The sequence below is a fragment of the Molothrus aeneus genome, chromosome 24 (assembly GCF_037042795.1).
Source record: "Molothrus aeneus isolate 106 chromosome 24, BPBGC_Maene_1.0, whole genome shotgun sequence".
NCBI classification, from domain to species: Eukaryota; Metazoa; Chordata; class Aves; order Passeriformes; family Icteridae; genus Molothrus; species Molothrus aeneus.
The window spans coordinates 1,835,859-1,861,603 of NC_089669.1; the positions used below are offsets into that span (position 1 = coordinate 1,835,859).

The 25,745-nt window shown below is 48.0% G+C and overlaps 1 protein-coding gene across 1 annotated transcript; it reads left to right on the forward strand.

The window, feature by feature from the left end:
* ILRUN (inflammation and lipid regulator with UBA-like and NBR1-like domains) lies at positions 1-25,109 on the forward strand. Its single transcript, XM_066565070.1, has 5 exons — positions 1-214; positions 11,796-11,950; positions 15,107-15,304; positions 16,894-17,222; positions 24,628-25,109. Exons 1-5 carry the CDS (start codon positions 57-59, stop codon positions 24,661-24,663), a joined length of 876 nt encoding a protein of 291 aa, XP_066421167.1. The 5' UTR covers positions 1-56; the 3' UTR covers positions 24,664-25,109.
* The last annotated feature ends 636 nt before the right edge of the window (positions 25,110-25,745 follow it).

Here is a 25,745-nt window from a genome sequence, read left to right on the forward strand (position 1 = left end):
GCGCGCGGCGCTGAGGCGGCCCCGGCCCGGCCGCGGAGCCCCCGGGACCCCCGGCCATGGAGGGCATGGACGTGGACCTGGACGCGGAGCTCATGCAGAAGTTCAGCTGCCTCGGCACCACCGACAAGGACGTGCTGATCGGCGAGTTCCAGCGCCTGCTCGGCTTCCAGCTCAGCCCCGCCGGCTGCGCCTTCTTCCTCGACATGACCAACTGGTGCGGGCCCGGGGCCGGGGGTGGGGGGGGCGGGCGGGACGGCCTGAGGGGGCTCGCGGGGCCGAGGGGCCGCGGGCCCGGCCCCCCCCCCCGGCCCGGTCGCCCCAGGGCCCCGGCGGGGCGGGGGGGAACGGGCGGTGTTTGTGCTGGGCCCTCTGTCCCCTGGCCGGGCCGGAGGCGGCTCCCATGGCGCTGCGGGAGCGGGACGGGGCCGGGGCGGCCGGGGCTGACTCTCGGCCCCAGCCCGGGGTGCGGGTTCGCTGGTGCGAGGGCCGCGGAGCTGTTGGGGTGGCGAATAGATCCACGGGGCGTGTGAGCCTGCGTTCGGGGATGGGCTGTGGCGCCCCGAGTTTGAGGCAGCTTCAGAGGGAGGGAAATTGTGGCAGAAAGGCGCTGGAGGAGCCTGGAAGCAGCCGCGGTGCACGTGTGAGAGTTACCGGGGTGTTTGGGAAAAACTCAGCGTCTGTCTGTGCACTGAGGGTCTCTCTAAATCTTCTGACTCTCGGGTGTGTGTTTGTCTTGATAAAGGCTCTGTGGCACTGCCGAAGGAAAAAGTAGGCGCGGGTTATCAGCGAGGCTGTAGCTCGAGAAAAACAGGGGAGATATTCGGTACGAGGGTGAAAAACAGCACACAGGAGTGTTCTGGTGCAGTGAGCTCGGGAACTGTAAAAAAGATGTCGTGGAGCAGCTGCTCTTCTCTGTCGGGGGGTTTGGCTCGTTTGGAGCCCTCTCAGCCCATCTCCAAAGTGTGTTCACCTGAAAGTTCTGCAAGGTGGGGGCTGCAGGAGAGCAAATGAGTGCCGTGTGTTTCAGACACGGTGAACAGAGGGATCACTTAGCTAAGTTCTGCTTAGAGGTAAAACATCAAACCCAGAAACCTCGGCTTTGAAAACTGAAATCCAAGGGGAGGTCAGGATATCAACAGTTGGGGGAAAACTTGTGTGGAATTGTTGAGTTTATAAACAGTAGTGAGACAACTTTGTCGGCTTTTTGGTTTTGGTTTTTTCTTCCTCCTACAGCTCCGTATTGAATTTTAGTGGCAAATAAGCATCTGCAGAAGGAGTAGGGGAATAGCAAGTAATTCCTTGTGTTTTGTAAGCTGATGCAATATGAAAGAAGGTCTCGAGGAGTTCAGGAGTTTGCTTGGAAAAAACAGTTGGCTTCCAGCAGAAGATGCTTTCCCAGCTCATCCATGTGTTGGTGATATGACTAAAACTGACACTGCACTGTAATCCTGGGGGTTCTGTGAGGTTCCTGGGGAGAGCAGGGAACAGAGTTCCCTGAAAGTTACTCCTGAAGATGCTCTGTGTAGCCAGAGTGCTCCTGGTTTGTGCTGAAGCAGCTCTTTTTCATTCAGGAATATTGAATTCTTGTTTGAAATAACAGCATTTCAAATCCAGCCTCAGAACTGACTGAAGTGGTTGAAATAGCCTTAATTTCCCAGCTTCAGTATTTTGGTTCTGTAAAGATCTGTTTTCACGTTTTTTAATGCAATTTGGTAAGTCTTGTGGCTGGGTGGGCATGTGCCTGTTGGGGTGGTGAGATGTGTGCAAACAAACACGGGCTGGGACTGCTCTGAGAGGGCTCAGAGCCCCTGTGAGTGCCCGTTCTCAGCCTGGCAGGGGCTGCTCCTTCTCCCCCAGCTTGGTGCTGTGCTGTGCCCTGTGCCTGCCCCACTGCCCAGCTCCCTCCCCTTCCTGCATGGCCGCGGGGTCGTTGGCCCTGCTGGGCTGACCCTGCACTAACCCCGCTGTCCCTCAGCAGGGACAATCAGGACACGTGCTCCTCTTCTGGAAGCGCCTTTCCCATGTCATTGAGGGGCCCTGTGCAATCCACACTGCCCAGGTGATTCAGGTGCCCTACCAGGTTTGCCTTGTGTGGCCCGGGATTAGGGTCAGAACCTTCTGGCACCAGCATGTCATGCAAATAATTTGTCTTGATGAGACTATCAGGTCACTTTTCCAAGTGGCAAAGGCCTGGCACGTTCTTTCAGGGCTGATCCCTTCCTTCTGCATCAGGGTTGATGTTCACCTGCAGGAAATGGTGAGGGAGCTCATGGTGGGGTGACACAAATGCACGTGTTGGGTGTTCCAGGTTCTCTGTAGCAATGTCCCATGTGTGAGTTAATTAACAAACACATAAATAGTTTCACTAGAACTTGTTCCCAGGTGTGAAAGCTGCTCTTTGGCAATAACTGTCGTCTCCAGACCACGGTTCCTTCCCCACTTTGTGTCTTTCACGCACTGTAGGGAACACTCAGAGCTTAATGTGCTTTCAAAGACCATTTCCAGCAGCATCATTAGGAATTGTGGTCAGAGGAACTTACAGGGAATTAGCAGTACTGCTGGAATAAAGGAATTATTTTTAAATAGCTTGTTTGGCCAATCTAGGGGGAAAAATTAGTGGCTGACTGGGGACAAATACCTGTAAGTAGTCTCTACAAGTCTGTGTCCACTTTTCCAGTTCCCAGGAATGCCCAGTGCCCCTTCAGACCTCTGTCAGGCTTGGGCAGTGCTAAGGAACTGCCAGCTGGCTTTATTAAGTGCTGCAAAAATGTTTTGGGTTGAACATCTGCATCCAAAGTTTCAGAGGCTGTTCCTTGATCTGCAGGAAATACAGGTTAAACCCTTTGTCTTTCCCTGGTATTTATTAAACACTTTCCTAGAGTTATGTCTGTTTTCTGTGCTGCCTTCTTGCTGCATGAATCTGATTCCCGAGATCCTGGCTGTACATTCCCCAGCAGAAGCACACACCAGCCTGCTTTACTATTTCGTTATTTATTTTCCATTCAGAGAGGCTGCAGAGGGAGAGGCTGAGCTTTCACTTTCAGCCTAAAATCAAAAGTGAACTTCTTTGTTCAAAAAGCAGAACCAAAAATGAACTGTTTTGGTGCTGAAAACGTTTCTTCCTTGGGAGGAAACCCTGGGCAGTGGAGTGGGGAGGGCATTTTGCTACTGTTGCATCCAGGATCAAATCTCCCTCGGTAACCTTGGCTCTGCTCCCTCCCCTCCAGATGTGGGGCCCCAGCACAGGTGGGAGGGGGCTCACGGGAGGGTTTTTGTGGTGCAGGGAAGCCCCACGTGTTGCCTGCAGCTCCACAGTGATCTGTGAGATGGGCAGGAGTGGGTCTGAACCCCTTTGGCCTTGGCTGGCCTTCACAGGGAGCTTCTGCAGCTCCATAAAAGTCCTCTAAAAAAAAGATTCCTCTAAAGCTGGTGTGGAAATTGTATTGGGACAAGAAAATGGAATGATTTTCTTTTAATTGGAGTGTGTGCCAGCTTTGTGGGTGAGAGGCTTGGAGCTGCTTTAATTCCATGAGAAAGTGAATTAGTTTGAAGTAGCTAATGGTGGATTTAAAATCCATATTTTAGTGTAGCTGGCTCAGAGATTCCCAGTTTGGAAGAATGAATGTATATTTCAATAATTTACATGTAATATTTCTTTACATTCTCTTTTTAGCTCTTGTTTAGAAAGCTGAATTTTTATCAGAGCAGTAGGTGTGATATTTAATTGAAGTGTGTCAGGTAATGATGGTTTCCATTGTGTGTGGGGGGAAAAAAGCATTATTGTAACAAAGCTTCTTGGATCCAGCTTTAGGTGAAAAGGTCATTATTTGTAAGGTTGTCAGATCTCTTCTAGAGATCCTCATGGTTTTTTCATCTGTTTAGAATTTGTAGCTGTGTCATGGTTTAACTAGCACTCCCTAGGTGATGTTTTGCATGAAGATAAGTTTATCTCTGAAAATAGTGCACAAATCTGCAGTAGAACCTTGTTCTCTCTCATGTCAGGTGTGAGGCAATTCTGTGCTACAGTTGTCTTATAGATTCCCATTTCCATCCCTGTGGGTGGGCTGTTCAAATTCTTTATTTTATTTTATTTTCACTGTATAAATACAGTGAAACACCTGTATTGCCCAGAAGTGGATGTACTTAATTGGGAGTCTAAAGACGTGGTTTAGCTAATAGGGGTTTAATTGATTTTCCCATGACTTACATGAAGTGTAGGTGCTACTCAGAGAAATACTTGAGGTATATTTGTGTGAGAAGTCAGGACACTCAGAATTTAACAGAACACGCTGGGGATTCAAGGGGATTCACTCCCATAGGATGTGTTTCCCACATGGCTCACACCAGCATTGCTCCTGATTTTTAACCTCAGGTGTTTGCAGACACCTGCAGCACGCAGGTGTCCTCTGAGAACAGATGTTTGGTCTGCTCTTCAAATTGAATCCACGTTCTGACAAACGTGAGGAAAACTTCCCCACCGCTCAGCACAGACCTCGAGCTGGGTTTTGACCCCCCTTCCCTTTGGGTGTCAAGGAGGAGGCAGGAAACAGACCTGATTCTGCCCATAAATCATCCTGCCCTGGGCATGCCTGTGGGTTTTTGTTCTCACCCAGCATCCATGGGGCAGTGACAGCAGTGGGTGGGAGTTCCCCTCATCCTTATCAGGTGACAGAGACCAGAGTCCCGTGTTCTTTCTGTGACTCAGTACACGTTTGTCCAGCAATCTGTGTCTTGCTGTGACTCTGGCTGGGTTAATATTTGTTTATGGTCACCAGCTGGGCCAAATCTGGTGAGAAGGTTGCCTCAAAACACTGATGGGGTGTTGATAAACTTTATTAGGGAAGAAGGAAGCTGAGGCTTTGGACTTGATGTCCATCTTACTGTAACCCAGTTGGTGACACGCTGTCCTCACAGGCAGAAGTGGCACCCCAGAAGCAGATCTGGTGGTTGCTGATGTGCTGTCACCAGGATGTCAGGACAGCCTGGGGAGCTCTGTGGATTCTGGTGGGTGCAGGGTCATTTACACCCTTGGGTTGGGGAGGGAAAAAAGGTTTTAAACTGTTTGGTCTGTTGTGCTCACTTGAAACACTGTGGGTGTCTCCTAGTGCCTGTGAACCATCCCAAGCTGCTGCCTCTCTGTGTCCACAGCTGTCTCCTAATGCTACTAAAAATAGCAACATTACAGAATTAAACAATTTAAAAATATTTTCTTAGAAGCTTTTATCTAGTGCATAAAAAAAAACCTCCAAACCCACACCTCTTCTCCAGAGCAACTCAAGTGTCTGACCTGATTATTTTGAATGAAATCTAGACTCTAAAGAAATTGTATTTATAACTGTGGAACATACTATAATTGTGCTCTAAGGTACAAAGCATTGAAAAATTTGGTGCCTGTGGCATGAAAGCATAAGCAGGTAACTGTAGCAGAATTGGGGATTGGGTACAATATAATTTTGGTCCAGCTGGACTCTGCCTTACATGCCCCAACTTGTTCTCAGACAGTTTCTGTAGCTTAATCCCCTTTCACTTTCATCAGACAATTATAGATTGGTAACATGGTTTGTACTGAGGAATTGGCAGTTCCACAGTCTCCTGTGTACTGGCAGCTCTCAATGACTTTCCACTGGGAAGAGCTGTTGCCTGTTTTCAGTGGCAGCTCCTGCTGGGACATTCTCAGGATATTTTACCCCCTCTTAAAGCTGCTGGGACCAACTGCTTTGGGAGGGCTCAGCTGCTGGGGATGGTTCTGGGGACTCCTGCTTGTAGCACCATTATTGTGGTGCTGCTGTTGGGCAAGGGGTTGTGCTCAGGTGCTTTTCCTGTGCTCAGGTGCTTTTCCTGTGCTCAGGTGCTTTTCCTGTGCTCAGGTGCTTTGCTGTGCTCAGGTGCTTTGCTGTGCTCAGGTGATGTGCTCAGCCCTGTGCAGGTATCTCAGGAAGGTTTCAGCAGCTGCTGTTGGTGTTTCTGTGCACATTAAAGCTGCTCAGGGAAAGTGAGTTCCTTTGATGGTTTGGTGTTCTGAGGAGTCTGTGCCTCTCCTGTGGGCTCTCAGTTTCTCTCATGCTGCCCCTGCAGACACAGGATTGCTTCTGTCACCACAGGTTTCTGTCTCCTTCCTAGAACACCCCACTTGTATGTGGAACTGCTGCTTTCAGCTAAAACAATGCAATGTTTTTCTGTCTCTTCATGTGAAAAAATACATAAACTTTAAATTAGTCAGATCTTCCCCCCCGCCACCTTCAGCTGTGTAAATTCAGCTTAAAGCTTTCAGCTTCTCTCAGTGATCCTTTTCCATCATCAAACATCTGATGTAGTTTCCCAACTTCATACATAGAATTTCGTGTAACTTTAGTGTAAGAGGGGTCAAGAACGAAGAAAACTGACACAGTAATTTTGCTTTCTGAAATTCTGTCTGCTGAAAGATATTCACTGATTAAAATTCCAGCCCTTCAAAACAACTTGAGACTTTGCACTTAATTGCCATGTGTCATCCCTGTTGAAGGTTGGAATTGAAAGCTCCAGGTAGAAGTGCTTCCCTGCAGCCTGATGTGCTTCTTCTTCCCCCACCCCCTTCGGCCTTCTCCAAGGCTTGGAGTGAGGCATCTCCTGCTTCAGGAGCAAGAGAAGCTGTTGGAGATGTCCCAGGCTGGATTATCAGCAGTCCAGGTCCCCAAGAGCTGGGGTAAGGAACATCCAACTAGATTGTGGAAATGAAGAGACAAACGGGGGTTGCCTCACTTGGATGTCTCCCATATACATTTTTAGTCTCTCCCCCCTGTATCATGTAGAGAAGTTCCATGATTTGGGAGTGAGAAACTGTCCATCTGCTGCAGAGCTTATTTGTGGTTTTTAACAATAGACACCTTATGGGGAGCTGTGGTGCCTGGTTACAAACTGCATTTGGAGAGCGAGAGGAGCTCTGTGAAGGTGGAGACTTGAGTTACAAAGGAGTCTGAGGTGTCCTACATCACGTGTCTGTGCTGGAGATTTTATTGTGCTGTTTAGCACTGCCCAGTGTCTACATTGCATATTTCCAGGAGATGTCACCTGAGTTGCTTGGCTCATGACAAAACACTGCACCCTGTGAGTGCTGAGGGCACCTGCCTGCTCCTCTCACCCTCCACGGGGACAGACCTTGGCACCTTCCTTCCAATGACCAAGTCCATTTGTTAAATAAGAAATATTGCTGGCTGTCCCTGCATGGCCTGAGGGCTGCCTCCATCTGAAATCCCAAAGGGAAGGTGCCATTGCAGGGAGCATTCTGTCTGTTGTGTTCTCCAACAGCTCAGGAGAAGCAGAGCCCTGCAGTGCTCCCCAGGAGTGGGCCATGGTGGGTGCTGTGCTGTGGGCATGGGCAAGAGCCAGAGAGAGGGAAATTTGCAGGCTGGATTTTGAGCCTAAGCTGTGATTTTATTTGAATTTTTACCCCCTAAAAATCTGTTCTTTAAAAAAATTACATCTTTGTCTTTGGCTTGCTCATCAAGTAATTTGACAAAGCTTGCAGATTCCTGTGACATTTATAGTTCAAATTTTAATGTCCCTTGTCTTGTATGTTTGAAGCACCTGCTTGTACTGCTTTTCTTCCAAGATACTGAACTTCTCTATGCTGAAAGAATTCTCCTTATTCTGGGGAGCAGAAGGATTTGGGGTCTGTGCCCTGCTTTGCTTGAGGCCTCAGCAGCCTCTGTGCCTCAGTGTCTTCAGTCTCCCAAGAAAGTCTGATACAAGCAATCAAAAGACAATTTCCATTTACCTGAATGCTGTTGGTTGTTTGCAGGACAGGAAGGTTGTGTAAGGAGGCCTTGAGTTTGTGAACTGATTTGGAAGAGTTTCTTTTTAATTTTGAACACTGCATTACTTTAATTAATTAATGGCTGAATATATTGGTTTAACATAACAAAAGGCTGTCTGGACAAAACAGGGAAGGGAAAGAAGGGCTCAAGATGAGCCACCTCTTTGCTATCACTTAGGAGTTATTAAGGGATGTCACCAGAGCTATTAGCAGAGAAGGTTTTAACTTGACTATTGTAATTTAGCTCCTGAGGCTTGAAATGAAGCAGCAGAGCAGAAGGATTGATCTGGAAAGGAACACTTTGGTGTTGTGTGGGAAAAGCACTTGTTGCCCAGGAGGTATGGGATGCCCTTGGAGAGGAAGGAGAGGGATACCCAGAGTTAGAGTGGATTTGGTTGATAATGTGGAGCTCCAACCTGTACTTGCTTCCTACTCCTCTGTCTCTTTCTGGAATCTTGCTCTTAGGGCTAAAATTGAGCACGGTGCTGAGTCCTGGGCTCACCCCATCACTGGGGTGACTTGTGACTGCAGGCTTTTCCTGGGAGCTGGATCCTGTCAGACCTGCTCTGTAAGTGTGGCAGGGCTACAAACTGCTGTGGTCCAGGACTGCTCTAAAAATGGAAAAATTGCTTAATTTTGGGAAGGTAAGGCCTGAGACCTGGAGGGCCCTGTGAAGAAAGAGCTGCATGGCCACCCCTGTAATTAGGAGAGCTCAATCATGTCAATTACACTGGCTGGATTTGCAGAGTTGTTTGGTTTATAATAGTAATTTATCTCCTATTGCAGAGAGCAGAGGGTAGTAAGTAGTGTGGTGTAAGTCACACTGAGGAGTGAAATCAAGCAGGCAGGGATGTGTGAGCAGAAGCCTTTAGATGATAACTGGAGCCTCTGAGGGCTGACCCTTGTGACTGTCCCTGCTGTGTCTGCAGCTGGGGCTATGCAGTTACAGCTGGGCAAAGACCTAAAAAACCCCAAATATGTATTTAAAAATAGACTGATCTCAAGGCCTTGAGTGTGTGTGCCCTAAGGCATCTCTGTCATTAGGGTCACACTTGGTTGTGGGCTGCCCTGATGCTGTGCCTGTGGCTGGCAGAAGGGTGAGTGCAGGGTGTGCTGCTTGGGTTCAGCTGCCTGCACATTGCCAGACTGCAGAGAGTTCACCTCTGCAAGTGGCATTTTCCCCAGAGTGCTGCTCTGCACTGATCTTGGGGCTTTTGGGGCCAGGGAGGACGGGAGCACTGTCTCCTGAGGGAGGAGTAGGACAGAGCCAGTGGTGGTGTGAGCTGGGGGTGCCTCTGGCACAGAGCGCAGCTGCTCTGTCCCTATCTCCTGGGGTTGTCTGTGTCAAAGAACGTGAACTCAAGGCAGATTTGCTTTGTCATCCTGACTTTGGCTTTTGCCACTGTGAATTTCTCTTCAATTTCTGGAAGCTTCTTTTTAGTTCTCTACTGGGAAGTCCAAGAGGCGTTGAAGCACATAGAAGGGCTTACCCCTGACATCCCCCATCACACAGATCATGCGGTGGGAGTGGGGAGGTGGGTTTGGGAATATTTGATCAGAAATGGGGCAAATCCATTTGTGTTTCCAGCATGTGTTGTTCTTTAGTTAGTTTTTAACTCGATGCTGCAGAGGAGTGTTGTTGTTTCCCAATGGCAAAGCGCACTGAAATATGACCCCGGGATGGGAGTGCTGGCCCCAGGCCTGTGTGCACAAATAGCCCACTACCTTCTGAGGCCTGTTTGCAGCCCAGCAAACAAACACAGCCAGGCTGCCTTGCAAAGAGTTGCAGTAGAAATACGCCCCTCAGAGCTTTTATTTTTTCCTCTCAGTGTCAATAAAATGTCAGTACCACTGACTCCAGAACGATCGCTCACAAGGTGTTGTGGTCCATCTGAAAATGTAGTTATGTAGTAGTGGATTAGGAGAGAAAGAGCTCCATTGCTGTCTTTTGTATCTCCTACAATACCTTTTGCCTTGGATTGCTGTACTACAGGATGAAATCCTGGTGCAAACTAAGCTCCAGCTCATGGTGTTAGCTGGGTGAGCGAGCAGGAGTCTCTTGGCACAGCCCTGGTGTGAGTTATGTAAATCTTGTGCAGTGTATAAGCAACAGGCGGTTGGTGACGTAAAACTGAGCATTTGTCTCTGTTTACTGGCTAATGTGACATGGCCCCTTCCTGCAGCATTTGACTGAGCTGGCGGGATTAAATAGAGCCCTGACACTCCTGAGTAGAAAACGCCTCAGGCTGAGTAATGGTTTCTGCTCTGGAATTCAGAGTTGTGGCCACAGCACGGGACCGGTGGCTCCTGTGTTGGACCAAAGTCCGCTCGGCACGGATGGCAAAGGTCTGGCTGTGACGCTGGGGTTGCTGAATTGCTGATCTATCCCTGTGGCCATGTTGTGCAGGACATTCCTCCAGTGCCTCCTTAGCAGAATGTCAGCAACTCCTGTGACTCACACAGTGATTATCTGCTGGCTGCTGGTGCTGGGATGGATGGATTGATTGCAAAACTGATGGGGCTCTTTGGCTCCTCTCCCAGTGCCCCCACTGCAGCTCTACACCCTTGCTGTTGCCCCCAGTCAGCTGCTGCACTTTGGGTCCCCTGAGTTTTCTGTGAGGAGAAAGTGACACTGCTCCCATGCAGTTCAGATTTTATCCAGAATGTGTCTGATTTGAATGTTTTTTGCCATGAACACTGTAGGAATTGAACAGGAGGCAGTTTCTTTACTCACTGTTTCAAGCCTCTTTCCAGCTGGCAAGCAGCCCCACAAAGCCCTGTGTTTGCTCTTGCTCAGGGTCACGCTGCAAATGTTTCTCTTGCTTTCACCTTGGCTGTCTGACTCGGACACATGACACCCCACCACTATCCAGCCCCTCAATATGTCACTGTGCCCACACAGAGCAGCTTCTGCAGGGCTTTGGTTTTAGGTGGTGGTTCCCAGTTCCTGAAGTCTTGGTTTTGGGGTTTTTTTTCTATCCTGCTTAGAAAAGCAACACAGATTTCTGCAGTCATGAATAAAAAAAGCACTTGTTATGCCCATTGCGTTTGGGGAGGTTTTACTCATCTCCATTTTCACAGCACCCACTCACAACATGTAAATCAGGGCCATAACCTCTCAGACATGTATAAACAGAGGAATTACGTTACTTGCCAAACACTTACATAATGACTTAATAGTATATCGTGGAACTGAGCTAAGGCTCATGAATCCTCTTCCTGCCTGCCTGTTCTTCTTCTCACATTAATTATCATGAGTTGTAGCTACACCATGGCTCAGGAATCAATAGCATTGTGGCTTTCTGAATGTCCTTAATATATCACAGGCTTGCACTGTCATTTATCTTTATTCAGTGAGAACTTTTGACTCAGGTGGTTTGTAAGTTGCTGCAAGTTGTGACTACCGAGAGCTGAACAGGCACTTTATTGATAAATAAACAGTTTGTACCTGATGCTGTGTTTCAAAAACTCCACCAAGGCTGGAGTTATTATCTGTAGCTACTGGTGCCCTTTGGCCCTGAGAGTTATTTATCTTCGTGTTTTGCTCCTCTTGTGCTCCTTTTGAACCTTGTGTGCCAAAATAAAATGGAGAGGTTTGGTTGGTCCTTTTGAAATTAGCTGAGGTAACAAGGCTGGTGTGAAGAAATTGCCCAGTGTTTGTGACATGGCTCTTCTCTTGGTGTCACCTGAACTGTTCAGCAAGTTCATAAAGAACTGTTGGAGTAGAGGCCAAACTTAAGTTCCAAAGTTTCCAGGGAAAGTAGAAGCAGAGTAGAAAAGAGATCTAAGCCAGTGTCCCTGGCAAGAAGAAGTGCTGTATTTTGAGCTCTGTTATTGTAAAGAATCCATATGTAATAGAGATAAAAGCTTTTAAAAACATATGAGCAGCAGAGTTATTACAGTCTGGATATTTTTGCTGACCTGTTTAGGATGGCATATGACCTGTGCAAAGGGCCTGACCCAACTGTACTTCAGGTTGTAATGTGCTTTTTTTCCTTTTCAGGAATTTACAAGCTGCCATTGGAGCCTACTATGATTTTGAGAGTCCAAACATCAATGTCCCCTCCATGTCATTTGTGGAAGATGTCACCATAGGTGAAGGAGAGTCCATCCCTCCTGATACCCAGTTTACAAAAACATGGAGGATACAGAATACAGGTGAGGCCTTTTAGCTGCAGGTGCTGGGATCCAATGGGAGGGATGCTGCCTTGAGGCAGGAAGCTTGTGTGCACTCACCTGGGCTGGAGCCACCCTGAAGTGCTGCCAGCCCATGCAAGTTCCCTTCCTGGGTTGGCACAAACATTTTGTGGTGGGATGGGCAGCTTGGTCAGGTCACCAGTCTTGTTCCTTGTGCCACCACACAAACAAACTCTAGGAAACTTGTAGAGGCAGTGACACAAGGGTCATGTGGCAGGTCCACTTTGGGCAGAATTGCCTTTTCATGTTGTGAGAGGATGCAGGGCTGGAGAGACCACATTCCAGTTTGAAATAAGTCAAAGCAGTGCCTGGGATCCAGGAAGTGAGGCTGGGCAAAGCGCATTCCCAGTGCCTGATCCGATGGGATGCAGTCAGAGAGGAAAATGAGATCCATGGATGTGAAGGAAGCCCTTGTCCTCAAGCAGTGCAGCGAGGGGATGTTGCATGAACATTTAAGTGTGTCTGAATTTAATTGACCTGCTTGTACTTGTGTGGGGGAGAACAATCTCACACCAAGGTGTGATGCTGGGAGTCATCAGGTTCAGCTCTCTCAGTATTTCTGCTTGTGAATCGCTGCAGTACTTGGACAGAATATCCACACTAAAAATCTAAGAGTATTTCATTAGTGTGTTTAAGAACACTGATTTCTAGAGAATGTGTTCTAGAGGAAGGATTTAATATTTCAGTGTACTTTTTCTGCCTCCTTCTGTTTGAAAGTACAATGGAAGGGTGAAACATGGAACTTGCTTGAACTCCAGTACTGTGAAAAGTTGACTGGCAATTTTTTTTATAACTGTCCCAAATACATCTCTTACAAATCTAGTAAGTGTGATAGGTCTTGTTTCTCCACTCTTAGTATCTCAATTTATGTGTGTTATGACTACACCTCTATCTTGGGCTGACTCCTCCCTTCCTTGTTCCTCTGATGTGCCATTTCCTGGATGCAAATTCAGCCTTAATTTAGGATCCTAGTTCAGGGGATGTTTCATTGTTTTTAGAATGTTTCACCTTCTGAAATCCCTGGCTTTCTAAAATGGGGGGCAGGAGCTCATCTTGATTTAGGATTTCCTGTTTTGGCCTCTGTGTGGTTTGAACCTGGCTTGTCAGACCATCCATCCATGCCCTAACAGTGGTGCTGGAGGCCAGGCCTTGGTACAACCACTCTGCCGAGGGTTAGTGAAGTGCAGCTTCTCATGCTGGTTATGACTGTGCAGTGTGAGGAGGACTGCAGCATTTGAAAACCATTCTTTGTTTAATTAAGGTATAGTATCAAAGGGCTGTAATGTTTCCAGATAATATCTACTTGTTAGGCAGATAACTGAAGCAGAGCCAAGGTTTTTAACAGCTCTACAGGAGTCCTTGATTACATGACTTCAGTTCTAGAACACAAAATACCTGAGGCATGTGTCACCGGAGCGTTGCAGGTCTGATGAGTGTGACAGGCAGAGCTCAGAGATTGTCAGTTTGAGGCGTGTGAGCTGTGAGCTCAGTTCAGTCAGGTTCTCATGTGTGTCAGTAAAAAACAATGCCCTGCTCTGGTACCTGCAGGACGGTGCTGCCTTGTCTGCCAAAGGAGCAGTTTGTATTAGAACCATTGCTGAAAGAGCAGCAGGGTTTAACGGCCTGGCTTCCTCTCCCCACTCTGCCCCCAGCTGCTGCTGGCTCTGCAGGACACTCTCTGCAATTTATCATCTCCTGAGAGATGAGTGTACTGAAATAGAATGACATAATCATAATTTCATTTTATGAGGCTTATCAGTTGCAGCGTTCTAGGCACCTTGCAAGCCTAAAGCCATTAAACCTGATAAAAATCACATAAATAATTTAAACTAAACCATGTTGCTGGGCTGCCAACCTCTGCAGATGAGGCTTCATGCTCAAGTGCCCCATGCCCCAGGCTGAGGTCAGCCAGACACCCAGCTCCTCTTTCAGAGCCCTGCTCTCTCAGCACCTTTCCAGCTGTACTGCTACATCCCCCATGCTGAGCATCCCGCTGCACTCGTGCACATCCTGCTCTCCCTGCGAGGCTGGGAATTCCAAAATAAGGACTTGACAAGAAAATCAGTCCTTGCTCTGTCTTCACTGGAGTATCCACAGGGATTAAATTAGCAGGCAAGCTGTTGCAATGGATGCTCCTCGAGGTGATGTGAGGTCAGAGCAGCCTCCAGTGCGCTCGCCTCGGACCAGACGGAGCAGTTCCAGGCTTCATGGTGGTTCAGGCTTTCCGTAGCCATTTCCGTCAGCCTCAGCTGAGCAGGAGATGTTCTCAGTCCTTGGCTGAGTCATGTGACGTGACTGGGGAAGAAGCAGAAGAAAATTGTGCTAAACTGATTTTTCATGAGTCTCAGAAGAGAGGCTTTTTCTTTCTGTCTGCCCCAGCACTTGTTATCTTTGGCAGCGGTGCCTGCACGCAGGAGCTGTTTTCTGTCTCTCTGATTGCCAGGTCACGCTGTCAGTCCCGGTGTCTGCAGTCTAAACATGGATCTCCACAGATAAATTGTGTGTTCACAGCCCTTCTTGCCACCTTTGCACAAGCCTGAGAAAAGGGTTGGTGCAAGGAGAGAAATAAATCCCTTTAGGAAATAGTGCTGGCACTTCAGTTACAGCTCAAACTATGAGTTCCTCTTGAGACTCCTAACAGGCTTAGAAATAAATGAATCCCTGAAAGGACACATTGCCAACACTTTGTATAAATAACAGGTATTTGATGTGGCATGGTTCAGGAGCTTTATGGAGGGAGGCAGAAATAGGGGCACACAACACAGCCCTGCCCTTGTCTCTGCGGGAGGTGTGTATAGGTTAAGGTTTTTTTTTGTTTTTTTTAAGCTGTTACACTGTGACTTTGAGAATTTTTTTGTGTAACAAAGACGTAGAGATTACTCAAATAGGAATTGTTCTGCTGGTCCCTAAATGCACCAATTAAGCCTGCTCTGAAAGCCAGGTTTCCTCAGCATCCACTGCTGCTGTGTCCTGTGTATCTTGGTTCCCTTTGACCATCCAACAATTGCACAACTGTTTTAACAAGCATGTTTCAACCAGTCTTACACAAACAGGCAAAGCTTTTCCTGGTTTTTTTTACTGGCGCTGTCAGTAATTCCCTGTCCTGTCTAATCCCAGGGACGGAGGCGTGGCCCCCAGGGGTTTGCCTGAAGTATGTCGGTGGAGACCAGTTTGGCCACGTGAACATGGTGATGGTGAGGTCCCTGGAGCCGCAGGAGATGGCTGATGTCAGTGTGCAGATGTGCAGCCCCAGCACCGCCGGGATGTATCAGGGACAGTGGCGGATGTGCACTGCCACGGGACTCTACTACGGAGGTGAGCAGCCCCTTCCCTGCCCACGGCCCCACTGGGGACACCACAGACACAAAATGGAGCAGAGGACAGAGGTCTGCCAGCCCTGGGCTTAAATACACAACACAGAGTGGAGGAAAACATCAAGAGAGCTGCTTTGTTGTCTTGGTCAGTGTTTTCTAAGCACTGGAACAAATTACAGATTACATAAAACTCTGGAAAACAAAGGGATGTGCACAGCTCTCATGGAGACTCTCTCCTGGTCGGTCCTTGTTGAGATTCTTTCCCAGTTTTCCATTGCTTGACTCTGTGAACTGCATATGAGCATAAAATAGTGGTGAAAGCCTCATGTGAGAAGTTAATGCCCAGGGTTTAATGCAGTGATTTAGTGCATCCCCTGTGAGCTATTTCTCTGTTTAAAGAGCACATTTGGCTATTTTGCCTGGTGCTTCAGCCTGGGCCTCAAACATCTGCCTTCAGTGCAGCCTTCCCTCCCTTTTCTGCCAGCTTTAGTTTACACTGAGAACATCTTTGTGTCTCTGTTGGCAGCTGGGAGTATCCCAAGTTTCAGGGTTTGAGTGAGCGGTGTTGGCACATGGAGGCAAAAATACCAGTGCCAGAAGGAGGGGGCTGGCATTGCTGGCACTGCCACGCAGCTCCTCATTGTCTGGAGGGGACACAGTGTGTCCCTGAGGGATTTCCCCATGCAGGTGGGACAGCCTGTCCAGTTTGTGTTGCTGGTCCTGTATGCTCACAAAGCCGAGGGTTTCCCAGGGTTTCCAGAGGGTTCCCAGCCCTGGACAATGGGAGAATCTCGTCCCTGCATTGCCAGAAGTTGTCACTTTCGCCAGAACACGACCTGAAGATTGAACCCCTTTGGCCGCCAAGCTCTGAGTTCGAGTGACTCTTGCCCTGCAGCCGAGCTGGTGGCTTTGCTGGGGCTGCCCCCAGGCGATCCCAGGGCCTGGACGTTCGTCCCGTTTTGGGGCGGGGGCCCGGCGGTGCCACCCGGGGCGGGACCTGGGCCGCAAGGCCGTGAGAGAGCGGCAGAGGGCGCTGCGGGGCCGCTCCAGAGCCGCCTTTGGGGGGACGGGGATGGGGCTGTGCAGGGGGTCAGTGGTGGTTGTGTGTTCGGGGGGTCAGTGGTGGTTGTGTGTGCAGGGGGTCAGTGGTGGTTGTGTGTGCAGGGGGTCAGTGGTGGTTGTGCAGTACAATCCAATGGTATGTGTGTGTACAAGGATGAGTGGTGTGTGAATGCAGGGCTCAGTGGGGGTGTTTGTACAGTTTTCAGTGGGGGGAGTTGTGCACGGGGGGAGTTAGTGGTGTGTAGTAGGGGTCCTGGCCCTAGCAAGGTGTGGAGTTCCCTAAGCAAGTCATGTGCCCTTAAGGTGTAGAATCCCACTGTCCTCAATTGGCTCCTAAAATTCAAACTGCTGATCCCAGGCCTGTTAAACTGGGGGCACTGGAACCAGTACTGCTGAGGCTTTGTAAAAATGTGCTTTAAGCAATAAATCTTTTTCTTGCTAGTGTAAAGGATGGAACTCATTTGCTCCTTCTGACCCTTCTTGATAAACTCCTATCTAGTGACAACCCAAACGTGTATCTTTCCACAGATGTCATCTGGGTGATCCTCAGCGTGGAAGTTGGAGGACTTCTGGGTGTCACACAGCAGCTGTCATCCTTTGAAACAGAGTTCAACACGCAGCCGCATCGCAAGGTAGAAGGAAACTTTAACCCATTCGCCTCTCCACAGAAGAACAGGCAACCAGATGAAAACAACCTAAAAGACCCTGGGGGTTCCGAGCTAGGCACAATCAGCAAAAACACATGGGGGCCTGCTCCTGACCAAATCGAACAAGATCAGAATGGACTGTCACAAAACTCTGTAAATCTCTCCCCCAGCAGTCACTCGAACAACTTGTCGGTAGTGACGTACAGTAAGGTAGGTGCCCTGGGCGAGCAGGAGAACGGGTAGGGGAGGAGCCTGGCAGGTGTGTAATTGCTCTTCCTTCCAAACTGCAAAGCCCTTTCCTTCTGCTTCTGCCAGACCTGCTAAGGAAGGTTCTGAATTTGACTGTCTGACTCTGCCAAGTCCTCATGTTATATTAAAATATTTTTTGCCTCTGATAGACTCTACCAGATCCACCTTTTTGGTTTTGCTTCAAGTCCTTCTTAAAATTTATATAACCTTGTTTGGGTGCTGTAACTGCAAGTGGCTGGAGCCTGCTCCAGTTGCATGTGCAAATAAGTCAAAATATCTCTCTAGATGTGTCCTGAGTTTGACATAATTTTGAACAGACAACAAATAACCACACCCTCAAACTTCAGATTAGCCAGATAACTTCTTTTTAGCTGGTGTGGGGAGACTCCAGAGCACACCATTTGATCGCAGAAGCTGCCTGCAGGAACAGTCAATCAAAGGACCGTTCCTGTCTGTGTCCTTGTCTTGTTCATAATTGTAGGTGACTTTTAAATTATCTTTACTTTAAATCTCTCTCAAAAGCTTGCTTGGTGGATGCTATATGAGTCTGAGTGATATTTTGACTGTTTTTATTTGCTTGTGTGTGAAAAATAAATTGCAGGATTATTTACAATTCAGAATCCACCTGTTAATGCAGCAGTATGTGTAGGTGTGTACTGTCGTATGTCAAACTAGTTTGATTTTTTAAATCCTTTAAAAATGCTTTACTGTACTTTGAGCAGGCTGTGTAGGACAATAACACTTGGTTGCTGAATGACTTAATAAAGCCCTAATGTTAGTTCACCTACAGCACTTTAGTTCCTCCCTGGATGACCTGCCCGTCCTGTGCCAGTGGATCCTGTTTTAGTGACCTTTACCCCAGGGCTGTGCATTTTTTATGGCTGGCATGTGTGGGGTGAGCCTGACTGCCTCCCCTTAGTGGTCCCAAACACCATCTCTGGGCTGGCTCCTGCTTGCCAGGCCCTGCTCATAGCAGTGGAGTGGATGGCTTGGGAAGTGATGAGCTGTTGGTGAAACACCACCTGAAGTGGCAGTGCTGAGAGTTGCTGCTGTAGTGGCTGCGTGCTGGGGTCATGGTGCTCCCCAAGGGGCTGGGCTGGGACTGCCTTCAGAGAGCGTGGGTATGAGGAGCCAGAGCCCCTGGCAAGGAGCAGCTGTGCTGTGGGAGAGAAGCCAGCAGGAGAGTGAAGCACCAGCTGAGAGGTGTCACAAGGTTGAAGTGAGCTGGTTTAGCTGGTAACCCAGAGCTCCGTGCTCTGAGGAAATGGGGGTTTATAATCTAACACCAAATGTAGGGCAGGTGACCTTTCCTCCCCTTTTTCCTTCTTTGGGGTTGTTTGTTGTTTGTTTCTTTTTGTATTTACAGAATATTCTTGGGTGGATTTGAGGTGGATTGTCTGAGATTAAAGCAGACATTTTGTTTGCTGGCTTCAGAAGGGACAACTTTATAGTCCCTTTTTTGCTTGGGGGTGGGGGATATGGAAAAGCTACTTGATTTTTGGGTGTTTTTTTTTCTCTACTGCAGTTCTTTTGTTTGTGACATACTAAGACAAATTATTTTATCCTTTGGAGGCTGTTCTGGTAGGTCTGAAGATCTGAGTCCTGTTCCAGCCTTGCCCATCCTGCCCAGAGCAGGAAGTTTTCTGCCACAGACCCAATATTCATATTGGTACAATACTGGTTCTGTAGTAAACAAGTTTGAGGGAGTTGGACATCCCAGATGCCTGGTCTGGTTTGAAATGGTCAGGTGAACATTCACCCCATTCCCTGACCAGGCCTCTGGGAAAAGGAGATGCAGTTTTGTTTGATTTTTCCCCTTTGTGTGCATGGTGTACCCAGCTGGAGATGCTACTGGAGCAGCAAAGGGGTTATTAGAGGTGATGTCAGGAGTATTGAATTACCTGAGGAACAGATGGAGCTCCAGTTCCTGTTGGGAAAAGCTCTACCTGGCCCATCTTCTCCACATCCCCAGGGGATCTGACCTGTACTCTGCTGCTGCAGAGGAGAAGGAAAACTACTGCATTGGGACTTGCTGCCCTGTGACTGAATATTGATGTGAAAGGCTTTATTTCAGGTTCTAGAGCAGACAGAAGAGCACTGTGGGTTGCTTAGGCAGTGGCACAGACTCCAAGAATTCCTGGATTTTATTTATCTTGGGCAGGATCTCTGATATTTTTGTCTCCTTTCACGTACCTGGAAGAGGGAGGGAATCCCCAGGCCCTTTGGTGAGTGAAGGAGATGGTTCAGGTTTAGTTAAAGTGTTGAGAAGAGCCTGTGTCCTGTATTTAGAAGTAAAATAAGCCTAAATATTTCTCAGCTGCCTGTGGAGGCTTCCTCTGCTGACAGACACTGGGGACACCCAGTCATGCAGTGCATGAGACCATGAAATCTTTGAGATAAAACGAGCAGTTTCTGGCATCTGCAGGTGTAAAACATTCTCGAAGCTGCCAGACCTTGTCGGAATTAATTCTCCCTCTGGTGCACTGAGCAGGTGTGACTTGTCCTCCAGAGCTCCCCGTTGGAGTCAGGATCGTGGCAACACCAACGTGCCATCTGCTGCTGGGTTAGACAAGTACAGCAGCACTTCACACCTGGAAACGTTCAAAATGCTTTTATACACAGCAGAGTGGGTGGTTTGGGTGTCCTGGGGAAAAACAAACAAAACCAGACACAGAATTCCCTGTAAGTGGGTAAGATGAAACCTGTGGCATGGTTGGAGCAAGCTGTGTGCCCTTTATTCCTGCTATGGCACCCACCTCCCTGGGGCCCCCTGCCCACCATCCACACTCACTGTGGGGAGGCTGCAGGCCAGGGTCTGCCAGGGCTTTGCTTGAAGCATGTTGTTGTTAAATCTGTTCCCAGTGGAGTTTTTGCATGTTCTTAGATGTAAAGATGTGCCTAAGTGCAGGATAGGATGCCCAGAAATCCCCATGCACAGATACTTTATTCTCTGGCAGTCACTTTCTCTGGATTCTCCAGAGATCTGAGGTTGATACAGCTTTCTCCTATTTACTCCTGTCTCATAGCAACCCTGCACAGTCACTACTGCTCTCTTGTGACTGGCTTTTCCATTAAAAGCCCAAGATCCAGTCTTACAGTGCCTGGGAATTAGAGTTTAATTGCTTAACTGAGGAAAGAAGTGTACACATTTCCATGTTTGAGAAGATCAGAAATGAATAGCCATATCCTGACACTTAGATTGTACTTAACATCTCTGTATAAAATCCACAGATCTGTATCTGAACCTGCTGCCCAGATGAAATGAGGAATCACTTCTCTCTATGTCATGCAGAAAACTGCACCTGGAGGTTGTGATTCTGCAAAGATTTGCCCAGACAGGACACTGAGCATCATCCCCACCTAAGCAAATGGTGCCTGGCTGTCCTGGTCATTGCTTGTGCTGCTCTTCAAAGCCCAGTGAAATAGAAACATATTTGGAGTTCACAGCTTTAAAATCTGAACTCCTTTTTTCCTGCTGTGTTTTTAACACATCTCCCTGTGTTCTGTGTGGAGTTGAGCTACTTGGCAGCTTTCTGTACATAAAGGGAAACCAACCCTGTGTCCTTGGAGCCTTTAACTGGCTTCCCCTCTTTGAGCTTAAATGTTGTTGCTGCTTCTAAAGCCATGCTTCTCCCAAACCAGGGCCTCCAATTTGCAGATTTTTGGAGTACCTCTGTAAACTATAGACAGAAATACTTTTACTGGAAACTGGGCATCAGACTGTCTTTATGCATGAGGATGATGCCCCAAACATGTTTTGAAGCCCTTTCCATCTTGGTGTCTGGGCTTCACTCTGGGCTGGTCACCGTGTGGTTCCATCCATTTAGACACAGTGGGAGAAGGTTGGACTTGGAGCTCCCACAGCACTGCAGCCTGGCATGAGCTGGTTTCCCTCTCTAGTGAGAGACATTGGTGGTTTGGGTGCTGCATGTCAGCTCATCGGTGAAATCCATGTCCTTCCAGACGGTGGGAAGAGCCAGATAATCTGGTTTTAGCTTAACTTTGTTCCATTGCAGCCCAGCAGAGTTGCCTGTTGTTTATCCCAGCAGCACATCAGGGAGTTGTGCATGGGAACTCAGGTACCTGAGCCCTGCCCCTCCTCACCCACAGGCACCTGACCCAGCCCTGCCAGTGCCTGCTCCCAGAAGGTCCTGAACTTCCTGGTGGTCTCCCAGCCACGCCATGTTTGCACAGCATGCATGGAATAAAACACAAGTGCTGGATGCTTTGTTCTCTGTTTGTGCTCAGTTTACGTAAGCGAGGTTGGAGCAGCGCGGGGTAGGAGCGGCCTGAGGGGATGGGGACCTGCAGCCTGGGCTGGGGCCACTGTCAGTGCCCACTGGGAGACTCCTGTATTGCTGTGCATCCACCTCCTGTCCCTGGAAGTGTACCTGCATTGCTGGTGACTCAGTCACAGAGGTGAAATAAAGAGCTGTCTGAAAGCCTGTGTGTGATGGTTTGTGAAAGATTCACTTAATCCTCGCTTTGTTCCCAGCACAGGTACCTCGGTTTGCAGAGCTCAGTATTCACAAAGGGTTTTAATTCACAAAACATCTCACTTCCTTTCTAGAGGCACGAGTCAAATGATAATTTATACCAGTAGTTGTCATGCTTGGAAAATCACAGTCCTGTGCTTTCACACACTGCTCTGTGTGAAGAGCCAGTGCTCCCACCAGCCAGTGAGCAGTTACTTCTGGGGAACATTCTGGAAGAACTGAAAGCAAGTTTGCAAAGCTGCAGCTCAGCTTTTCATAATGACAGTGATCCCACTTGGAGGATAGGATGGGAAGGCACCAAAAATACTGGGAATAATCCTTCCATTGAAACAACTTGGAAAAACTGCAATTATCTGCAGAATTATTTTTGCATGTTTGTGATGTAAAATGTTGCATGGAGGGGATAATTAGGCTTGAAAATCTCATACAGGGGTTTGGTATTTGCATTGCAGCAGTAATTCAAGTTTTCTGGTATCAAACCCTTACATTGTGCATGGTGACTAAATGTCATGGGACAGGGGAGGTGGAGTCACCTGCACAGGTCTGCATTAAAGCAGCTCTCACTCAGCTTAAAGATGCAAGTGGGGTTCAATTTTGCCAAGTTCTCCTGTTCAGTAATGAATCTCGGGTAGGTGCAATGCAGTGAAGAGTGGCAATTCCAAAAGGAAAGATTTGGGGCTTTTCCATGGTGGAATTCCTTGTGCCAGGAGGAGCTGACCATGGTCATGGCATTGCCAGGGGAGCTCATTCCTGGTGGCAGGTGTTCAGTGCAGGGTGGCAGGTGGTGCAGAGCTGTACATGCTGAGGAATCTCTGGTGCTGAGCTAAACTCTGGGTTTAACTGACACAGTTTGCATAATTCCATAGCTTCAAATTAGGTGCTCCAGAAACCATTCTGTGGAGATCCAGAGGCTTTCCCTGCAAGCCAGCTCAGGGTGACTTCACAGGGTCTCTGCATCCAAAAGCACAAATGAGCTGCTCTGGTGTCAGACTGAGGGTGACTGGCAGTTCCTTACACAACAGGGGATGCCTGTGGAACCCCCAAATTACAGCAAGCAAGTTTGTTTTGCCTCTGGCATCCTCCATGAGGTGACACAGGGTAAGGGTGGTCCCAGCAGAGGGGCAGGGGGTGGTTAAACCCCTCCTCAGCTCACCAGGCAGTGCCTCAAAAAAAGCCTCGTGTGCAGGTAACTCAAAGATGAAGCAAATTCTGGCAAATGTGTCTGTGCAGGAAATCAGCAGCAAATCCTGTTTTCCTTCTGCTGAGTGCTAAGCACAATAGCTTAATCCCTGTGAGGTGAGACTGCTTGGGATCCTGTCTATACATTGCTTTTCCCCTGTCCTTTTTTATGCACCATCTTAATGTTTCTCTCCTGCTTCTCCTCTTCCCCCTGTTTCAGTGAGTGTATTTTTGGAAATGTTGGATTTCTCAATCTCTGGGTTTTGATGGGAGCATCTCCTTCCTCAGGTGAACTGTCATGCTGGAATCTGCTGGCTGTTCTCTTTTGAAAAGCCTTACAAACTGGCACTGCGGCATATTCCTGGGGTAGAAATGTGTTTGTTTTTCCATCACTTGCATGTATTTCTGTCTGCAAACAGCAATTTCCACGTTCCCAGTCTTTCATACTTCCCACGCAGTTCAGGAGATGTCCTGGTTAATTGTCTGCTGATCCTCCTCTTGGTTGGATTCTGAAAGCTGCTGAGAGCTGCTTCATTTTGCCATTTGCTTGTATTTACCACCTGATTATATCCCCAAGAATGAACTTTTTCTCTCCAGCTGTGGCAAGATTACAGACTGTTCATGGCCCTTCCTTCCCAGTCAGATCTGCAGCAGAGCTCTCCAGCCTGGGCTTTGCCACTGATGCTGAGTCTTTACACAGTCCGTGTTCCTACTCATGGCTCCACAGCCCTGGCTCCTGCAGTGAGGGGGTTTTGAAGTTGTAGAACAAGAAGGAAATGGTACTTCTTAGGAAATTTGCCCTGTTAAAGTCAGAGTGGTGAAAACTGAGGTCAGAACTTCCCATTCAGCCAGAACAGGAATGGTTTGGGCTCTCACTGCCTTACCCAGAGTGTGCTGGGTAGAGCTGGACTGTGTTTAGAAGCATTTGCATAATGATCTTCCAGCTCTGCCATGAGATACAACAATTTTTTCTCCCTCATCTCCCTCTTGACCTCAGTGTCTGTCTGGGTTTGTGTGGGGGTTGTACTGACAAACTTCATCTGCTGTGAGCTGGGGCATCCCTTGCTGCCTGTTGGTCTTTCTTCTGCTTCCTGATGAAACCCCAGATAACTGATCTGACAATAGAAGTTACAAAAGGAGTTCCTGTTAATTTGAGACCTGTGACTACATCTGACATTTAGTGACTCACTTCAGGATGTAAAGGAGGGAAATGGATTCTCTAGGAAGCATTTTGGGGGTTTTGGTAAATGCTCTGGTTGATTCACTGGAGGAAAATGTGCATTGTCACTTGAGGAGGCACACATGGCACTTGTGGGAATGTAGATTTTATTTTTCTTTGGGTTTTTTCCTGGCATAGCCTCTTACCCAGTTACAGCCCCATGTCTGTGGGACAGACTGGGGAGGCTGCAGGGGCTGGGCCTGCAGGTGTTACAGCATCTATAGGAAATGTTGGTGTAGAAAACACAAGTTATTTTGTGGCCTTGGCCTAAAAAACATCTGACAGAGGTAAGTGGTGGCATCTGCCCTCTCTGGGGAAGCCAGCCCTGGAGCGTGTGCTTTCAGAGTGTCCTCGGAGCCATAGTGGGGTTGGTGGGAAGCCCTGGGCTGGGCTGGGCACTCTTTGGAGCTGAGCACTGAGCATTTTGTTTCTTGCCTGTTGAAAATTGATTATGTCTCCAACTTTCTTTCAGGGTTTCCACGGTCCTTATCACTTCGGACAGTCTTAAAACACAAAAACACAAAACGGGTATCGACAAGAGGAGAATTTAAGAAAAAGCTGACTTTTGGGGGAAGGGAGGGGGATTCATGTGGCAGACAGACACAGCGTGGACCCCCCTTCTCTGCCTCCGTGTTCTGGAAAAGAAGAAAAAACAAAAGCCCAGTAACTTAAGACTAGCTGTTTCCAGAGGAAAATCCAAAACCTGAGTATGCATGTGTGACTGCTGGATTTCAGAGTGGTGTAAATGCTATGAGGAAGAAGAGACACCAACACTATGGGTTTTTAGAAATCATCTTCACATGTAATTAGGTAGCTTAAAAAGAAGTTTAAAAATGAAAATTTAAAAGCCATCTTTAAAAAAAGAATATTTTGCCTACAGAGCGGTTGTAGTTTGAGCAAATGTTTAATTTCTGTTTGTTTCTTGTTCTTTTTTTTTTGTTTTTTTTTTTCCTAAGGGACAGCGTGCATTTTCCCAGAGTGTCCTGGTTTGCTGCTGAACAGGACTGGCTCAGCACCTGCTGGGGTTTGTGCAGGGACTGCTTCTGTCAGGCTTTTTTAATGCCAGGTTGGGTCTGCACCCAGCACTGCGTTTTTAACAGCATCTGCTGGTTTTAGTTACCAACTTTTTATTCTTTTATTTCCTCTTTTCCTTTTGGTTTGGGTGTTGCTTTTAAGTTGTCCTGCGTGTCGTTGGGAGCCACGTTATGGACAGGTCTTGGTATCAGAATTGGAGAGGGAGACACTGGGACTTCTGGGATAACATGGAGGGCTCATCTCCCTTCCCTCTTGTACATGAAGTACACAAATACACACCCATGTTGATAAGAAACTGATTTATTCAAGTTCCTGAGCTGTCTGTCCTGTGTGGTTAGCAGTTAAAAATCCCTTTTTGTTCACTCTCGTGTGCAGTAGCTGTGCCTGGAGCTGTGTGCCAAGAGGAATCTCTGTAGCTGTAATTCACCTGCTGATAGTTGCAAAGCTTCACAGACATCCTGTCCTTTTCATTTGGAGTCTCCCCTCTCTCTTTCAGAGCATAAGTTCGCATTTGTTTCTCCTGTGCTGAGGTGTGGCTTAGAGGCTGATCCGTGT

Coding starts and splice junctions, on each gene's coding strand:
- ILRUN (XM_066565070.1), top strand. CDS start 57: ATGGAGGGCATGGACGTGGACCTGGACGCGGAGCTCATGCAGAAGTTC. Junction 215..11,795: donor TTCCTCGACATGACCAACTG/GTGCGGGCCCGG, acceptor TTTCCTTTTCAG/GAATTTACAAGCTGCCATTG. Junction 17,223..24,627: donor CGGTAGTGACGTACAGTAAG/GTAGGTGCCCTG, acceptor ACTTTCTTTCAG/GGTTTCCACGGTCCTTATCA.